Source organism: Vombatus ursinus, unplaced genomic scaffold (assembly GCF_900497805.2).
Source record: "Vombatus ursinus unplaced genomic scaffold, bare-nosed wombat genome assembly UNPS02005264.1, whole genome shotgun sequence".
NCBI classification, from domain to species: Eukaryota; Metazoa; Chordata; class Mammalia; order Diprotodontia; family Vombatidae; genus Vombatus; species Vombatus ursinus.
Genome location: NW_020945042.1, coordinates 229,262 through 246,231, shown reverse-complemented (window position 1 = coordinate 246,231; position 16,970 = coordinate 229,262). Strand labels below are relative to the sequence as shown.

Below are 16,970 nucleotides of genomic sequence, written 5' to 3'. Positions count from 1 at the left end.
TCACTTAAAACTCAAATCAAGTACCACCTCTCCCACCCCAGCAGAATGCAAGCCTTCAGGGCAGAAAATGTATTTTTTTGTCTTTGTATCTCTAGTACCTAACTCATAGTAGTAGGCATTTAACAAAAGGAAGGGAGGTAAAGAAGGAGAGATTATATTAGGTTTCTGAAAAGGCAATTTTCAGTAAGTTTCAAGACAATATTTTAATGATCTTCAATTGTTCCTCTAGGTTTTTACTTCAAACTTAAAAAAAAAATCTCAAATCATATAAACAAATCTTGAGGATAAAGCTCTGAGATCCTACCCTGTTGTACTAGTTACTGTAATGAGGCTGCATAATTTTAAAGCTTCTTGGTAAAAGGACTCCTTTCTCTTAGATTTTGACCTTTTTTCCTCTGAGGCACTCAAAACTATCAAGTAATAGCTGAGTTTTTTTTTCCCTCTCCAGCTCCTCAGGGCATCTTTTGCAAAAAGAAAAGCCATCAGCTTTTCTGTGACATTTTAAAGCAATATATTTCTCAAAGTTACAGCCAACCCTCAATTACCCACTGCAAATTGGAGTCGAGACAAAAAAGTTGACTGAAATTCATGATTCGTAAGTAATTTTTGCCAATAATTACTAACTTCACTTCAAGTCTTTACCCAAAATTGCTTAAACAGTCTTGCTAATAAATACCCAAAGAATAACTGCTTAGCTCATCCAACCTGACTAGTTCAGTAGAGGAACATCAATGGAAATGGAAACAAGATCATTAATATTTTTTCTACTTGCCACAGTCAAGTTGTTTTAAGTCCTATGCAACAAGGCAAGTAGCTTCCTCTAAAACCTAAACAAGCACAAAGACTAATTGGGCTGATTCTTTTCTCTTTCTCTCAACCCTTTTCACCCTCTAGATTGAGGCATTTGAATTAGTTATGAAAAGATAAAAACATCAGGAAAAGGGAAGCAGCAATAAAGATACTCAGAATATAACTGGACAAGCAATTGCCACCTCACTTACCTAAGAGGGAAAAGTAGGTTCACTACTGAGGTGGAGCCTTTGAGAGAATACGTCTGATTTGCTTAATCATGTGATGAAACCATAAAAATTATTTTTGGTCTCAACCACAGTACATTGTGCTTTAGCAGTATGTTCAAGAATATTCACTTAGATGCTAAAAATACAAACCAGATCAAGAAAAGTAAACAAAGATTGTAAGGAAAACTAACAAATTCAAGGTTACTTTTGAATCATGTGCATTTATAGCTGATTGGGCAACTGTCAAGGCTTAGGGGAAAAGAATAGAAGAGAAGCAAATTAATGTTACAATAAAACCCTGATAACATGGATACTGTGGCAAACCCAGAAGGGTTAACAGAAGGGAAGAGAAGAGGAAGGAAACAACCCTATTTATATAATGCCTACTATGTGCTGGGCATTGGGCTAAATGCTTTTATAAATATCATTTCAGAATCATTCAGTTAAGAGGTCTTAGAGGCCAATCACACTTGCACCTTCAGTTGTAAAAACACAACACAATCTGAAGGGTCTGTGATGACAAAATCAGAGACATCCACAAAACAGCAATTTTCCACATTTAGATTAATTCATATGATTTAGCAGAGAGCACTGGCCTTGGGAGTCAGAAATATCTTGGTTCAAATATAAAGTCACTTACTCCAGTTTCTTCATTTGTAAAACAGTGATAGTATTTGTAATGCCTTCCTCACGGGGTACCGTAAAAATCAAGTGAGTATCTTGGCCACAAGGAGCCAAAGAAATGTCAACTGAAGTGATTACGGATGTTTAAGTAAAAGAATGCTGCTAAATTTCAAAGGGCACCAAAGATGACTTTACTGATAGCCTGATTTAATATTTAATTTTGCAGGAAAAAATATGTACTTTATCATTTTAGTTCCGTATATGGTGGGAACATAAAAGACTTTGGAGACTGCCTCTAGGACACAGACCTAACACCTTCTGAAGAAAACAAGAAAAGTTAAAATTATATTTTATGTATTGTTTAAGGCATATAATATATTTTAGAATGGGTGCTTCAAGAGTTAACCTTCAGTTATACAGAAAAATCACACTAGCCCAGCATGCCATATAACGGAGGTATGGTATATGGTAGGAGGAAAAAAAGGCTTTTCCTGGCTGCTTTTCTAACTGCTCTAAGGCATAACTTGGAAAATAGGTACAAGGATGCAAGAAAAGCAAAAGACCAATTCCTTACCAGCTTGCTCAGGCCCAAAATACGAATCCAAGAGGATTTGACCCCTCTCACCCCAACACCTTGCTGTTCTGAGAAGTGGCTGCCTCCCCTGCTTTCTCCTCGGCAGCTAGCTAGCCACCCTTCTTGCCAGTTCAACTCTGCCATTGCCCCCTGGAGAGTGGGTGTCAACCACAGCCTCCTGGGCCTCATTCACCATTCCTGGCCATTCTTCTCCTCTAGGCACTCCCTTACAGCATCATGAGGACACAGACTGCCTTTTGCCTCTTGTGTCCCCAGTGCTTAGCACTCTGCTTGGCATACAGCAGGTGCCTAATCAATGTTTACTGACTGATTTAATAAATGCTCATTCACGCATTCCCACAGTAGGACTGAACATCTTTAGCCTGAAAACAAGTCTCTCCACAACCTGGCAGTAGCTGGTCAGACTTCTAGAAAATCCAGCTGTGTGGCTTTTTCACACTTTAATGCTAAATATATGTGACCTAGCTACATCTTACAATATTCTGACAAGATCTCAAAGATGCTTACATAAACAGGTTTCTATCATGTTTATGAAATGGATATCTTTAGGGCAGCTGGTTAAAAAAAAAAAAAAGCCCAAGCCCAAACCAAAGCCTGATCACTGCAGAAAAGAGAGTTTGCTCAGACAACTACCACAAGCCCTTCCCCTACTATAAACTACAAGAACTAAGAAAACATGTTCGAGCCAAGATGACAAGTATATTTGAAGGGCTGGTGATTCCATAGTTTTGGGGTCCTATTGTGCTAAAGAGCTGGTTATGGGGAGGCCCTTAAAATACTACCAACTAATGCCACTGCCAGGTAGAGGCCCATTCGTGACTTAGACTAGATTAGGGATTAAATTGCATTCTGTGAACTCTTAAAAAATAATTATAACTATATTCTAATATAATTGGTTTCCTTTGTAATCATATGCATTTTATGTATTCAAAAACATTATTCTGAGAGGGGATCCGTAGGCTCTAAGTATATGATTATAAATTTTGGCAACACAAAGGGGCCCATGACACACAAAAGGTTAACAACCCCTGGACTATACAGACAGATTCCTATAATTTTTAATACTAAATTGTGATAGTCAGCTCCTTTGTGAAACTGATTAAACCCAATTACAATTATTCCTAAATGCCACATGACCATTTGAGTTCATAGAAATCAATACCTGAAACTATAATTCTTAAAAAGAGTAGTTCAAACACTCCACACAATTTATATGGCAACCAAAACTGATCCCAAGTAAATACATACTGTCTTCTTTACTACATGGCAAGGACAAACGTCTATTTACTATTTTCTCTTAAAATGCCTTTTTGAAAATTACCTTTTCAATAATGAGAATGTGCAACTCAACACTGCACAAGCAAAACTAAGCAGTTTATTAAGCAAAGTCTTTCCCATAATTTTCAGATTTGATCAGTAAACGATTTTAGATTTCAGTAATCAAATCCTTTTTTCGTAAATTCTTGTTTAAAGACTTACTTACTTTTGTCACTTCCTCTGCCCAAATCTAGCCAGCATTAAAAATTAGAGAAAAATCATTGAAGAGCATAAAAGAAAATTGTGATTAAACATTTTCTAAATCATTGGATAGACAAATTAAAACACTATTGCAACACTGTTACCAGGACTATCTTTTTTTTTCAGTTATTGAAATTTTAGGAGATTTAAACATTCCAACAACTTATTCAGTCCAACTTATAAAACATTCTTAAGTGATAGGTATATTCAAATAAAAATGATCACTTAAGTAGCCCAATTATAGAAATTACAACTTACAGAAAGTAATGAGAATCAGAACTTCATTTTGGGCCAATTTAAAAATATTTCTAGGTCTAAGTTTCCTCATCTATCAGCACGATGAGCAAGATGACTGTCAAAATCCCTTCTGGCTCAAATTATGGATTTATAATTAAATGAGATTAACACTGACATGGGCTACAAATGGATAGTTTACATTGCTACTATGAATTTTAAAAGAGTAAATCCAAGATTTAACAATAACTTTTATGTTAAAAAAAGCTGGGGTGTAGATGTTGGAAACATAATGTGCAGCAAATTCTATAACAATTTTTTCAAAAGCCTCTATAGACAGTTTGGAAAGGTTTTTTTTTTCTTCTTTTTAACCTAAGGTCTTCAGCTAGATGATCTGACTTTCCTTTTGGCTCTAACATTCTATGAATACTAAAATTTACATACAAATTTTAGTATTATGACAAACATTTTCATACATTCAAATTATCTACTAGATAGGACAATGAAAATAAGTAAATGTATTCTCTTGCTATTTGAAAAACACGCTGAGTTCTTAAGAAGGGCCTCAATAACTGAGATAGTAGAAGACAGTGAAAATCATCACAAATTGTATACGTTTAGTATGTAAATTACCTTTTCTAATTATATTAGGCCTGAGTATTATATGCAGTTTCCTTGGTTCTGGCAAAGCATTAATTTTTTAAAACTGTCTTGCCAAAAGTGGTCCTAACGCTACTAGAGATTCTCTACTATGCTGGAGTAACACATGCCCAGGTCATTGATATCCAATAGTCATGATTGCTCAATAAGTACTTGTTGACTAACACTGGAACTTTGGGTTGCTTTCAGTTTTTAATACTGTAAGTTGAAATAATTTTCAATAAATATTTTTTAAGAAGTTGTTTCCTGAGTGTCTCAAAAAACTACATAAAATTAAAAGAAGTTAACCTTAAGGTTTAAAAAAAATTTTACCCCAAACTGGGGTGAACATATATACTACAGCAGAAATATGAGCTGTGAAGAAAATAGCAGAAAAAAACAAACTTCTTAACAACTCACTTCTGGCTCCTTTGTAGACCCACAAGAGAGGAGCTGGGGTTGGGTAGGAGATGGGCAGCTGCTGGCTGAGTGCCTCCTTGTTGAGAGGCAGTGACAATACCCCAAATACTAGGATGGGAGAGAGAATGTTCTTACAACTAAGCAAAGATCAAATTCTGATGAAAACACTGGTCTACATATATCAAGGAAAGCAATTTGACCAGTACAGGGTAAAGGTCTAAATTTGTCTTATTAAAATCCTTTCCCAAAATTTACAATACAATAATTCAAATAAAACAATGTCTTAATTTGTATAAGAAAAAAAGACAGAAAAAAGCCTCTTTTAGTATATGATTATAGATTCTGACAAAAGCTTGCCTATTATAAGCACACTGTTCAAAAGAAGAGTTACTCTGATGACAATTTGTCATAGTTCATTTTTACATTAATATATAATTCTGAATGTCTAACTTCAGACTTCAAAAAAGGAAGAGATGTTGAATAGCAAGAGAAGACAGTTCACTGAAGATGTAGAAAACATGGTAGGCCAACAAACCTTCAGCCATTTTACATGCAGCAAGTTGAGCATGTAAGATAAATTTACCATAACGTTATCTCCTTCAGGTTGAGTCGAATTTAGTTGCTTAAGTGCACAGATAAGAGACAAAGAACATATTATAACAATGAACACAGTGAAAGAATTCTCTCTTTTGTTCAAACAACACTAACCAAGATGAACAGATAAAATGTCTTTTAGAAAGAGAATAGTTGTACTGTGATGCAGTTTGTGCTATTCAAAGAATTATTATTTAGGAGACAAATTTTTAAAATCATACCACTGTCTGATGGAGATCTAATATAAATTAGGATAATGTAGAAGAGTCTTGATTACAGTCATCACAAGACAGGCAAAAAGGTAGCTTTGGAAATACCAAACTTACAACAATCAACTTCTAAGTCTGTTCTGCCTGGTCAAAGGTTTTCTATTCAAAGATAATTTTTCCATTATGAATAAATAAAGTACAATGTTATCTTTTAACCAGTTTCAGGCAGTTCTTAACATTCCCTAAAATAATATGAAATACATGCATATCCTTTCATTTTTATTAAATTGAAATTTTATTAAATGTACTCATGACAGTCTGTGGGAATAGATGCAGACCTTCTAAATGTTCATTCTGTACCTGTCAACTGGATAACAACATAAAGTGCTCAGTTTAGAAATTATAAAATCAGCCCACTTTAAAAAAAAATACAGAAAACAGATTACAGCTTACTATTAAAGTTGAAGACATTCTTTTCCACATTCATAACTTAGAAACCCCGAAGCAATGATGAGCAGCACTCAAACATAACTGAACTAAAAGGGTAAAAAGTTCTAAATTGGAGATACATTCCCCAGTACAGTTACTGAAGTACGGCAAAGTGAACTCATATGTGAGTGGTCAAGTAAAAAGGTATAATTAGCTTTGCCTCTATCATATAATTTTATCATATAAACCCTCTCCTCCCCAAATTTAGAAAATTGCCATTTGAGACACTTTAAATGTTAAATTATTGTCAGAAGTTAGGCTTCCCCTTACTCTTTCCAACCAGTTAACCTTTTAAAAATGACTTAGAAGCTGCCATTTGGGGTATCTTCAATTCCTGAATATAAGAAGTTGTTGCCACATGAGAGGTCCAACATGTCAATGTTTCTAATAGGTAGAATCAGGTATCTAAAACCATATCCTAATAAAGCTTACAAAAGTACTTACACTGTGATGTGTTATAAAAAGTAATATGATATCCCCTTGGAAGAAATATATTTTAGTTAAAATAGCAGTATTTAATTCATTTTTGAATGGTATTCCAATAAACACAGTTTCTGCTAGGCAATTAAGACATGAAATGCATTTTTGGCTCTTTGTGCCAACTGATGTTATCAGATGGACAGAATAGGCACTTAATAAAACAAGTGGTCTCTGGGTGCCATGCCAAAGTAAAATACATTCTTTATCTTAAAAGATCTAAACTATGGCAACGCAAGGCTCAGGGTTGCTACTTTGATATAATAAGACTGGTCACTTGGCCTAAAGACTCTATAAATAAGCCTAGTATGTTTATTCAAGGCCATATATGGCTCAGAATATTAATATCTTGGGGCAGCTAGGTGGCACAGTGGATAGAGCTCTGGCCTTAGAGTCAAATGGACCTGAGTTCAAATATGACCTCAGACACTTGACACTTACTAACTGTGTGACCCTGATTGCCTCACCAAAAAAGCAAAAAAAAAAAAAATTAATATCTTTTATTATTTCAATCAAACAACTAATGAGAATGCATAATTGCATAACATCCTGTTATACATCCTTATATACAGGAACAAGACTGTAAGGACTCAGGCTTATCATAGATTTTTGAGCTGGGAAGAAACTCGGAGATAGAATCCCATCTCTTCATTTAACATATGTGGAAACTGAGGCCCAGAAAGGCAGAAAGTCATTACCCAGTCTTTCAAGGCAGGTAATGAGTGGTACATATATCAAACAACATCTTAGGACTATCAAAGATATAGCTACTCGTGGACAGTGATATGACAACCTGTTACTTTAGAGTCTAAGGTTAGACAGCTCCAGAATTACTCATCTGAAAAGGTTCAGAATACAAAGGAGATCTTGGTTCCAGAATTTTTTTTTCTTCCCTCGTTAAATACACAGGAACTTGAAGAAGCCCTACTGGTGGGCACCCACCATCACAGAGCAGCTGCATTGAAGGCGCCACTCTGGGCCTTCAGCAGCACCTGGGTTCAGCTCTTTGTTGTGCTGCTGCTGTGTGACCTCAGGCAAGTTTCTCCCTTCTTGCCTCCATTTTCTCATCTGTAAAATGAAGGCACTGGATCTGATCTCTGAAATCCCTTCTAGCTCTAAATTTAGGATCCCAAGAAAGGGGAAAATGCACAATCCAGGAGAGCTTAAGAGCATCTATGAGACCCAATTATAGTTCAGGCAGTTTGCCTTTTCTCTGGTGTTTGGAGGAGAAGGCGATCACTCTAGGTAACTCTCCAAGACATTGGGAGAGGCAGTTCCCTCACTGAGGAGTTAACTATATTGACGAAAACATAGGTCCAGTCTTTACTATTAACCTTGACGTTTGATAAGCTAATTCAAGGAAGACCTGAAAGATGAGTCTGACAAGGAAGAGAGGGAAATTAAGAGAAAATAAGAGCTATGATCAAAATACATTTGTACACAGGATGAGGATTAACTGTAATGCCAGCACTTTCAGGGTGTCTATTGACCTTAGGGGGCACAGCAGGAGTGTGCCGCTCCTCTGTCTAATTCTTCTTTTTAAACAAAAGTCTTGAGAGGAGTCCTAGGCTGTGTCCAGGGAATCAGGAGCCAAGACAAAGTGTGTCTCTTCCCTAATGCCAACCAGGAATGAAGACCCAGGAAACAAAGGAAAAGGATGGTAGTGAGAAACCTGAAGGGGAAAACCAACGAGCCCAAGTTCTCAGCTCACTGAACCTAGGGGAAAGCTGGAAGAAGGCTCACTCTGTCCTGTGGCAGCAAAAAAAAAGGGAAACTGAAAACACCAGCCCTCCTTGGAGGGCTTGACCCTACAATCTTTTTCCTGCTAGAATTCTACGCTTCTCAGACCTTTGTGTATGAGCAGTCTAATTTTGAGCAAATGATATAATGTTCATTTTGGGGGGAGAGGGGAACCTATTCCACAGGGATACATGTCTAGCAAATATCTACTAAATTTTCAGCTAAAAACATTAAGGCCTTTGTAGATGTGGGTTCAAGTGTAGGTTCTACCATCAAATAATCTAACCATGGGCAAGCCACTTAATGTCAGCCTCAATTTTCTCAAGTTGAAAATGAGAAGTTGGATTAAATAATCTTGATTTCAACCAATAATTTTTAAAAATCAAATTCTAAAAGGCTGAAATTTCAATATATCAGATGGCATCTTAAACATTCTGCTGACATTTCATCAAATACATGGTTTGTACTGTGATCCAAAATTAAAACTGCAGTCAACTTGGATTGCTAGCAACACGAATTTCCCTACTAGTAAACTTGTTCTGAAAACAGATAGCTATTTTGAAGATCTACAATTCCACGCCACTGTAGAAATCCAAATCTGTCTAAGCACTTGGAGTCAAGATTACATACTTAGAAGTACGTAAGGAAAAAAAAAAAATCTTTGCTCAGACTGCACTCATGTTTATAATGCTGTATCTAAGTTTGCACCATGCCACAAGTTGCCAGATTTTGTCATTAGTGGCTTTCCTAGGGTATCTGTAGAATGAGAATGCTTGTAGTAAGAATTTCCTCACAGTCAATTAATTTAAAAACTCACTTTTCAATCTGTGTATATTTTTCCACAAGTAGTCTGTCCCTTTCCTCTTTTATTAAGTTACAACCTCAAGGGAATGAACTTAACACTTTCTGCTTCCTTTGCAGAATTAGCAAGCTCTGAGCTGTCCAATGTTTTTCAAAGGTGCAAAGTTTCATTTGTTAAGAAAATGCCTAAAGTCATGCGAATATAGAAGAAAAATCATATTTTGTAGTAAAGTGACAGAAGAACTAAAATTCCAAGAATTTTTGTAGTAGGTGTAAATATTAATGAAATTACACAATAATAAGATTAGTCCTAAACAGACCAAAAAAAATTTGTAACACCTTTAAAATAGCCACCATTCTATAGGGAATCTAGATAGAGAAAACTGTCAAAAAGCCTAAGGGTAACAAACTTTCTTGTAAATGACCCCAGAAATGCTCAGTTAGACTTCATCTTAACTCTGTAGCTCCGCAGTTGGTAACTCCTTCTAACAGAGAGCTTCCAAAGGAAGGGAAAACACGAAACATTACAAGAAACTTCCTTTGCTCTCCCCAGAGTGGTATTCTTATGAGTTCTCATCAGAGAGTAATAATTACCATGGTTGAAAATCTTGGACTACAAGCTCTGCTATCCAGTCTCAATATTTATAATGATGTAGTAACAAAATCTATTTCTTCATTGAAAAGTAATGTTTGATTGGTTCATCAATTTGTTTGAAAAATGCAGATTTTTAGAAGCTATAAAGTAAGTAATTTAATTTTATTCCCTTAGTTTAGTATTAGTATTCCCAACTATAAAAATGTAAAAAGCCTAAAAATCCTGCAGGTACACGAATTCCTTTGTGAATAGTTAATGTGTACAATCCCTGAATTACTGCATTAATAAACAATTATAACTTAACCTGAATGAAACTTTAAAAAAAAAATTAACATAACTTATACCTTTAATGAAGTATGTTCTTCAAAATGGGGTCACTTTGGATTAAGTATCACAATAGCTTCCTTACAACACTGCCACTGATCAAAACATTTTGGGGATTCCTTGCTCGGCATTCAAGTTCAATGTGAGCCAGCGCTGTGATATGTCAGACAAAAATGCTAAAGCAATGTTAGGCTACACTAAAAATGGCATCAGGGTCACTCAGGCCTAGGACAGTAATAGCTCTGCTCTTTTCTGCCCCAGTCAAACACCTGGAATATTGGGTTCATTTTGGGGTATCACACAGATAAGCTAATGAGCGTCCAGAACAGAATAAAAATAGGGCTGTGAAAGGACTTGGGGCTGTGTCATATAAGACCTTAAGGACCCAGAGAAGAGAAAACCTAAAAGGGACATTAAAATTATATTCAAATATTTGAAGGGGTGTGAAAAAGGGACTTAAAGTCTTTTCTTAGTCTCAGAGAGAAGAATTAAGAGTATGGTTGGAAGCAGCTGACAGGCACAATCTTAGCTTTTTTTTTTTAAAGTTTTTAGGCAATTGGGGTTAAGTGACTTGCCCAGGGTCACACAGCTAGTAAGTGTCAAATTGGTCTGAGGCCGGATTTGAACTCAGGTCCTCCTGACTTCAGGGCTGGTGCTCTATCCACTGTGCTACCTAGCTGCCCCAATTTTAGCTTTATATAAAGAAAAAAGTACCATTACAGCTACCTAAAGTGGATTGGGATGCCTCAGGTACTAGTAGGTTCCCCCTTACTCACGGTCTCTAGATATGGACAAGATTGTATTTGGTTGGACCACAGAACCTTTGACGACCCTTCCAACCTTTGGTTCTATGAATTGCCTTTAGAATGAGCTAATGAACCACGTAAAGAAAAACTTAAGAATGAGCCAATAACCATGTAAGGAAAAACTTAAATGGACTCAGAAGACCCTGGCATGAATTCTGTCTCTGGTCCTTCCTAAATGTGTGACCTTAGGCAAGTCACTCATTAACTATTATGGGTTTCAGATTCTTCATCAATAACAGGTGAATCCAATACCTGTAGTATCTTACAGTAAGGATCAAATGAGATGGATGAGAGTTTAAATATATGTAGAGAAAGCTTCGCAAACTTTTAAGCATTACCTACATGTCAGTTATTATGATGTTGCTTTTATATTCTCCTTGTACTAGTTCTGCATACATTTGTCTTGTCTCTCCTCCTAAGCGTACACTTCTAAGAAAACAAGGGCTATGTCTTAGTCATATTCCATCTAGTAAGGACATGATATTAAACTGAACTTGATGAGGGCTCTAAAGGCAATGCCAATAATTATCTCCAGAAAGACCAGCATAACTGGAATACATAGCCTCATTATTTTGAAGAGAACAACAATAATTTGGTGTATAAAATATGGGTGAGTTTGATTTCAAAATCAAAAATAACTTCCTTACAGTCATACTTCATTTGATATATCAGTAACAATTCTGAGTCTTTAAGGATAATGATTTTTCAGCTTAATAAGGAATCTAAAACACTACTTACTGTGACTTTAGCATCTAAATTTCTGGCCTTCCTCAGTCTGGTCTTTGCTGCATCCAAATCAAGTCTTTTATTTTGCAGTAGTTTCTTTTCTTTCTGTTAATATACAAAAGGGTCCCTTTAATGAGCTGAGAGTTCAGCATGCAGAAAAAGCAGATGATAAATTTTATATAGGCACTTAGGTGTGCAACAGCTACGGTATAAGACCTAGAGTGAGGAGACAATGATTAGTAATATGATCCTGGCCAAATCCCTTGACTTCTCTAAGTCTCAGTTTCCTCATATATAAAATGAGGATCTAGGAATAAAACACAATACTGTTATGAAGTCTCAGATTGACCCTGGAGAACAGACAGAAAAATGTAGCTTCCTCCAATCTCCATAGAGGTTGGGCCCTATGGGCAGGGAATACGGAATATTCTCAGCTGATACGTTGGTTAGTTTTGATGGACTTTTAAAGATAAAGATATCAAAAACATTTTTAAAAGGAAAAAATTACTCAATTCTTTTGACCAAAGCTAAAAAGCTATAGGAAAATCAAATGATACCAACATTTAATTTTCACACCAACAAACATTTTCTAAAACAATGTGTTTCCAAAATGTTTTAGAATAAGGGATTTGCAAATTTAGCCAAAAGGGGTCAATACTTGGAATCAAGATGAGAGCTTTTTCCTGCTTGCATTCCAGGGTAAATATAAGAGGCTTTAGCCTAGAGAACACAATGGAGTGGGTCTGCAGGGGGAAGAGCAGGAAAGAGAATATGTCAAAGCAACTGGGAGGAATTTACTTCTTCCATAAGGCAGGGTTCCACCACACTTCTAAGGAAATTAAGAGGAAATGATGCATAATTTCTGGAAGTCTACATGCCCACTGATTAGGTCCCCTAAGGCAAGCAGGTGGGTGTTTGGGACTCATACCAGCCTCAAGAATCTCCATGTACAGGGTAACAACTACAAGCACAGTGTATTTTTGAAAACTGTCCTATGACTTAAGTGCTACCTGAATGACAGCTCAGTCTTTCCCTTTCCTTGAATTTCCAGGAATTGCACTACAGATCTATCCACTGACAGAGAGACAAGGAGTTGTTTAATATTAATACTACTGTCTTAACCACTGAATAAGACTCACACTAGCTCTCTACTTTAGCCCATCTTTTAACTCCCACTTCAATGGTATGCTGAACAGGGAGCATATCTGGAGAGATTTTTAAAAATAATTTCTGTGCCTGTTACAGCCCTATAATTAAGACTTTTAAATCAGTCAATAAGAAGGTGAATATAGTTGCCAACACTTATTAGAGTGTGGGTACATAAAGATAAACTATTTTACAAAAAAAAAAAGTCTTCCAACTCACAGCAATTGTTTTATAATCTCCTTCTATAAAGTTTCTTAAAGGAGTAAGAAAGTTTATTGCAGATGTATGAATCAGTTCTCTGTCTGCTGTTCCAATTCGTTTTTGTGTTTCTCCACATTTCATGAGGGCATTACCTGTAAAAGAAAATTTTATTTACAATCTTCTGGTAATGCGTACAATTACTAAGCTCCTACAATGAGAAGATAAAGCAGCGACTTGCCTATTCAAAAATCAAATAGTTCTTATGAAACCAACAGTTAAAATTATATAATCTCAAAAAGACTCTAGTTCTGGAGTCAGAGGGCCTGGGTTCAAATCCCACTTCTGATGCCTACTTATCTGTGGAAACCTGGGCAAGTCCCCACCTCCCAGGGCCTCAGTTTCTTCATCTACAAGATGAGGGAGCTTGACTAGATGGTCTCTGAAGTCTCTGCCAACTGTGTAGCTCTGATCTGATGACTTGGAGTTAGGCTAATTTTTTTTTGATGAGGCAATTGGGGTTAAGTGACTTGCCTAGAGTCACACAGCTAGTAAGTGCTATGTGTATGAGGCTGGATTTGAACTCAGGTCCTCCTGACTCCAGGGCTGGTGCTCTATCTACTGCACCACCTAGCTGTCCCTAGGTTAATTTTTAAATTAAGGAATATTTAAAGTTATAAATATATAATTGCTAGATATCTTCCTATTAAATAAATGTTAATTATAATTAACAACAATTTGGCAATTTTTAAGTCATAAAATTAAGTTGACATTAAAATATGTGTGGTGTTAGAATAATTATAGAAAACTTTATAAGATGTGAATGCTTGCAAAATGTTTTATAAAGTATCTATGGATAACAGGATTGTCTACAGTTGAAAGGTGCCATTCATTCAGTAACAGTACCTACTATGTGCAAAATACTGTATAAGGTGCTAGGGAGTCGAATTTCAAAAACGATAGTCCTGGGGCAGCTAGGTGGCGCAATGGATAGAGCACCAGCCCTGGATTCAGGAGGACCTGAGTTCAAATCTGCCCTCAGACACATAATACTTACTAGCTGTGTGACCCTGGGCAAGTCACTTAACCCCATTGCCCAGCCAAAAAAAGAAAAAAAAAGATAGTCCCTTTTCCCAAGAAGTCTACAATCTAAAAGTTGTATTTTTTTGTTGTTCCATCGTTTCAGCTGTGTTTGACCCTTCATGACCCCATTTGCGGTTTTCTTTGCAAAGACAGTAGTTTTGCCATTTACTTCTCCAGCTCATTTTACAGATGAGGAAACTTAGGCAAACAGGGTGAAGTGACTTGCCCAGGGTCATACAGCTAGTAAATGTTTGAGGTCAGATTTGAATTCAGGATAATAAGTCTCCAGGCAAGGCACTCTATCCACTGTGCCACCTAGCTTACACAAAAGTTGCATTAAGAAGTGCATAATAACGACTAACAGAAGTTAGAATGAGGAAGGTCAGAGCTGCATGTGAGATCTGAGAGACAGGAATCTCTATCAGTTGTAGGGAAGGGAAGATAAGGGAAGGTTTCCTAGCAGAAAGAGCACCTGAGCAAAACCTCAAGAGAAAACTTGCCCTGGATTACAGATTTAGAGCTGGGAGGGATCTTGGATGCCATTTAGTTCAACCATCTTGTTTTATAGATGAAATCAAAGCCAGGGGATTAAGCAGGGTGAGCTGTTAAATGTTTAACAACCATATCTCCAAACAACATGCTTTTCAGTTTACTCTGCATTCTAACTCTCTTCTCCAATCCACTTGCCACCCTCCTCTGAACATGTTCCAGTTTGCCAGTGTCAGTAATGTCCACATCTGGTCTGATAGAATGGGACCACTACTTCCATAGCTGTGGACATGATGTCTCATGCTGCTTCAGATCATGTTAGCTTGGGGGGGAGGGGAGACACTGAATATATCAAGGATAAGGAGTGTGTATTTTATCCTGAGGGGAGCCAGTAAAATAATAGCTATTATATATAGCACTTTCAAGTTTTAACCAATGCTTTACATATACTTGTGTGATCCTCACAAGAAGGAGGAGGTAGGTGCTATTATTATCTCATTTTACAGATAAGGAAACTGAGGCAGGCAGAGGTTAAATGACTTGCCCAGGCTCACAGAGCGAGCAAATGCCTGAGGCAAGATCTGAACGCAGGTCTTCCTGGGTCCAGGCCCAGCACCTAACAGTTTTTAAGCAGGGGAGTGACACAGATCTGTGAATGAGAAAGATTGTTTTGGCTATGGTATAAAGAAAGGAGAAAAGAGAGACTGAAGGCCAAGAGGTCAATTATGAGGGGATAATAGCAGCTCAGGTGAGAGGCAGAGACCATATGAAAATGAGAGGACAGAGACGGGACACTGCAGAAGTAGAAATGACAAGAAATATGACTCGACTGGAATAGGATGCATGAGTACACTTCATATAAAAAGAAACTGATTAAATGAACAGCAATGAGTAGCACAGCAGAGTAAGAACATATACTCATGTGAGGAAATTCATAAACTGAAAGGAAATAAATGTTACAATTTTCCAAACAGGAAGAGGATGAACTACAGGCCAATGAGCTTAATTTCTATTCCTGGAACAAGTTCTAGGATATATTAAGGGATATTTTGTGAGCATTTAGTCAACAAAGCAACAAGTATTTACTACATGACTATGATGTACCCAGAAACCGTGCTAAGCACTGGAGACACAAAGAAAGACAGGGCAATTCCTGTTCTCATGGAGCTCACAGTCTAATGTGGGAGACAACATGTAAACAACTACATACAAACCAATTATAGAGAGGCCAAAGTGGCGATAATCAACAAAAGGAAAATTAAGGAGGCCTAGGAAAGGCTTCTAGGGAAGTCAGAAGGCCAGCCAGCGAAAATGTCCCAGAATTGGGAGGTCAGTGTCACTGAACTGTAAAATAGTGAAGGTAGGAGGGTCCCAGGTTATGAAAAGCTTTGAATGCCAAACAGAAAATTTTAAATTTGATCCTGGAGGTGACAGGGAACCACTGGAGTTACCTAAACAGAAAGATAACATAGGCAGAACTAAACTTTAGGAAGATCAGTTTGACAACCTATTCAGACACTGGAGAACTGATTGGAGTGGTGAGATTATTTAATCAGGGAGACCAACCAGCAGGTTACTACAGTAGTCTAGAGGTGATATGATCAGGGCCTACATCAGTGACTTGGATAAGGTATACATGGTCTACTTATCAAATCTGCAAGTATCATAAAGGCTGGGTCAGCTTATAAGCTAGATGCCTTAGAATTCATAATACTGTTAAATGAGAAGTCCTACACTTAGATTCAAAAGCATCAACTATGCAAGAACAGAATGGAGGACATACATCTAGAGAACAAAGGGTGTGAAAAATATCTAGAGGTTTTAAAAGACATGAACCCAAATTTTAATCAGTGTGATACAACAGCTCCCTTAAAGCTAACATGATCTTAAGCAGCATAAACTGAGACATCGCCTCCCCACCCAGGGAGGTAACAGTTCCACTGTTTTCTGCTTTGATCAGACCAGATCTGGGCATCACATACCATGCAGGCCCTGGCAAGATAGAACATGGTCAGAAGAGGATAGTAAGTAGCCGAAAGACTATGTTTTCCAATACAAAACTGAAGGAACTTGGGATGTTTAGTTTGGAAAAGCACATGAAACTAATCCTCAAATGTTTTAGGGGGACTGAACTTACTCTAGTTGGCCCCCAAGGGCAAAACTAGGACCAATGGGTGGGAGTTGCAAATGCAGAGATTGTGATCAAGAGAAGGCAAACTTCCTGGCAATTCAGGCTGGCTGGCC

At 37.1% G+C, this 16,970-nt stretch overlaps 1 protein-coding gene across 1 annotated transcript in view; it reads right to left on the bottom strand.

The window, feature by feature from the left end:
• Positions 1–16,970, bottom strand: part of LOC114030761 (endophilin-B1-like) — a 46,345-nt gene that overhangs the window by 7,964 nt on the left and 21,411 nt on the right. The window contains exons 9-10 of the mRNA XM_027845639.1: positions 13,176–13,309; positions 11,823–11,915 (exon numbers count right to left, since the gene is read on the bottom strand). Coding sequence (XP_027701440.1) covers positions 11,823–11,915; positions 13,176–13,309 — 227 coding nt within the window. The remainder of the gene's footprint in view (positions 1–11,822; positions 11,916–13,175; positions 13,310–16,970) is intronic.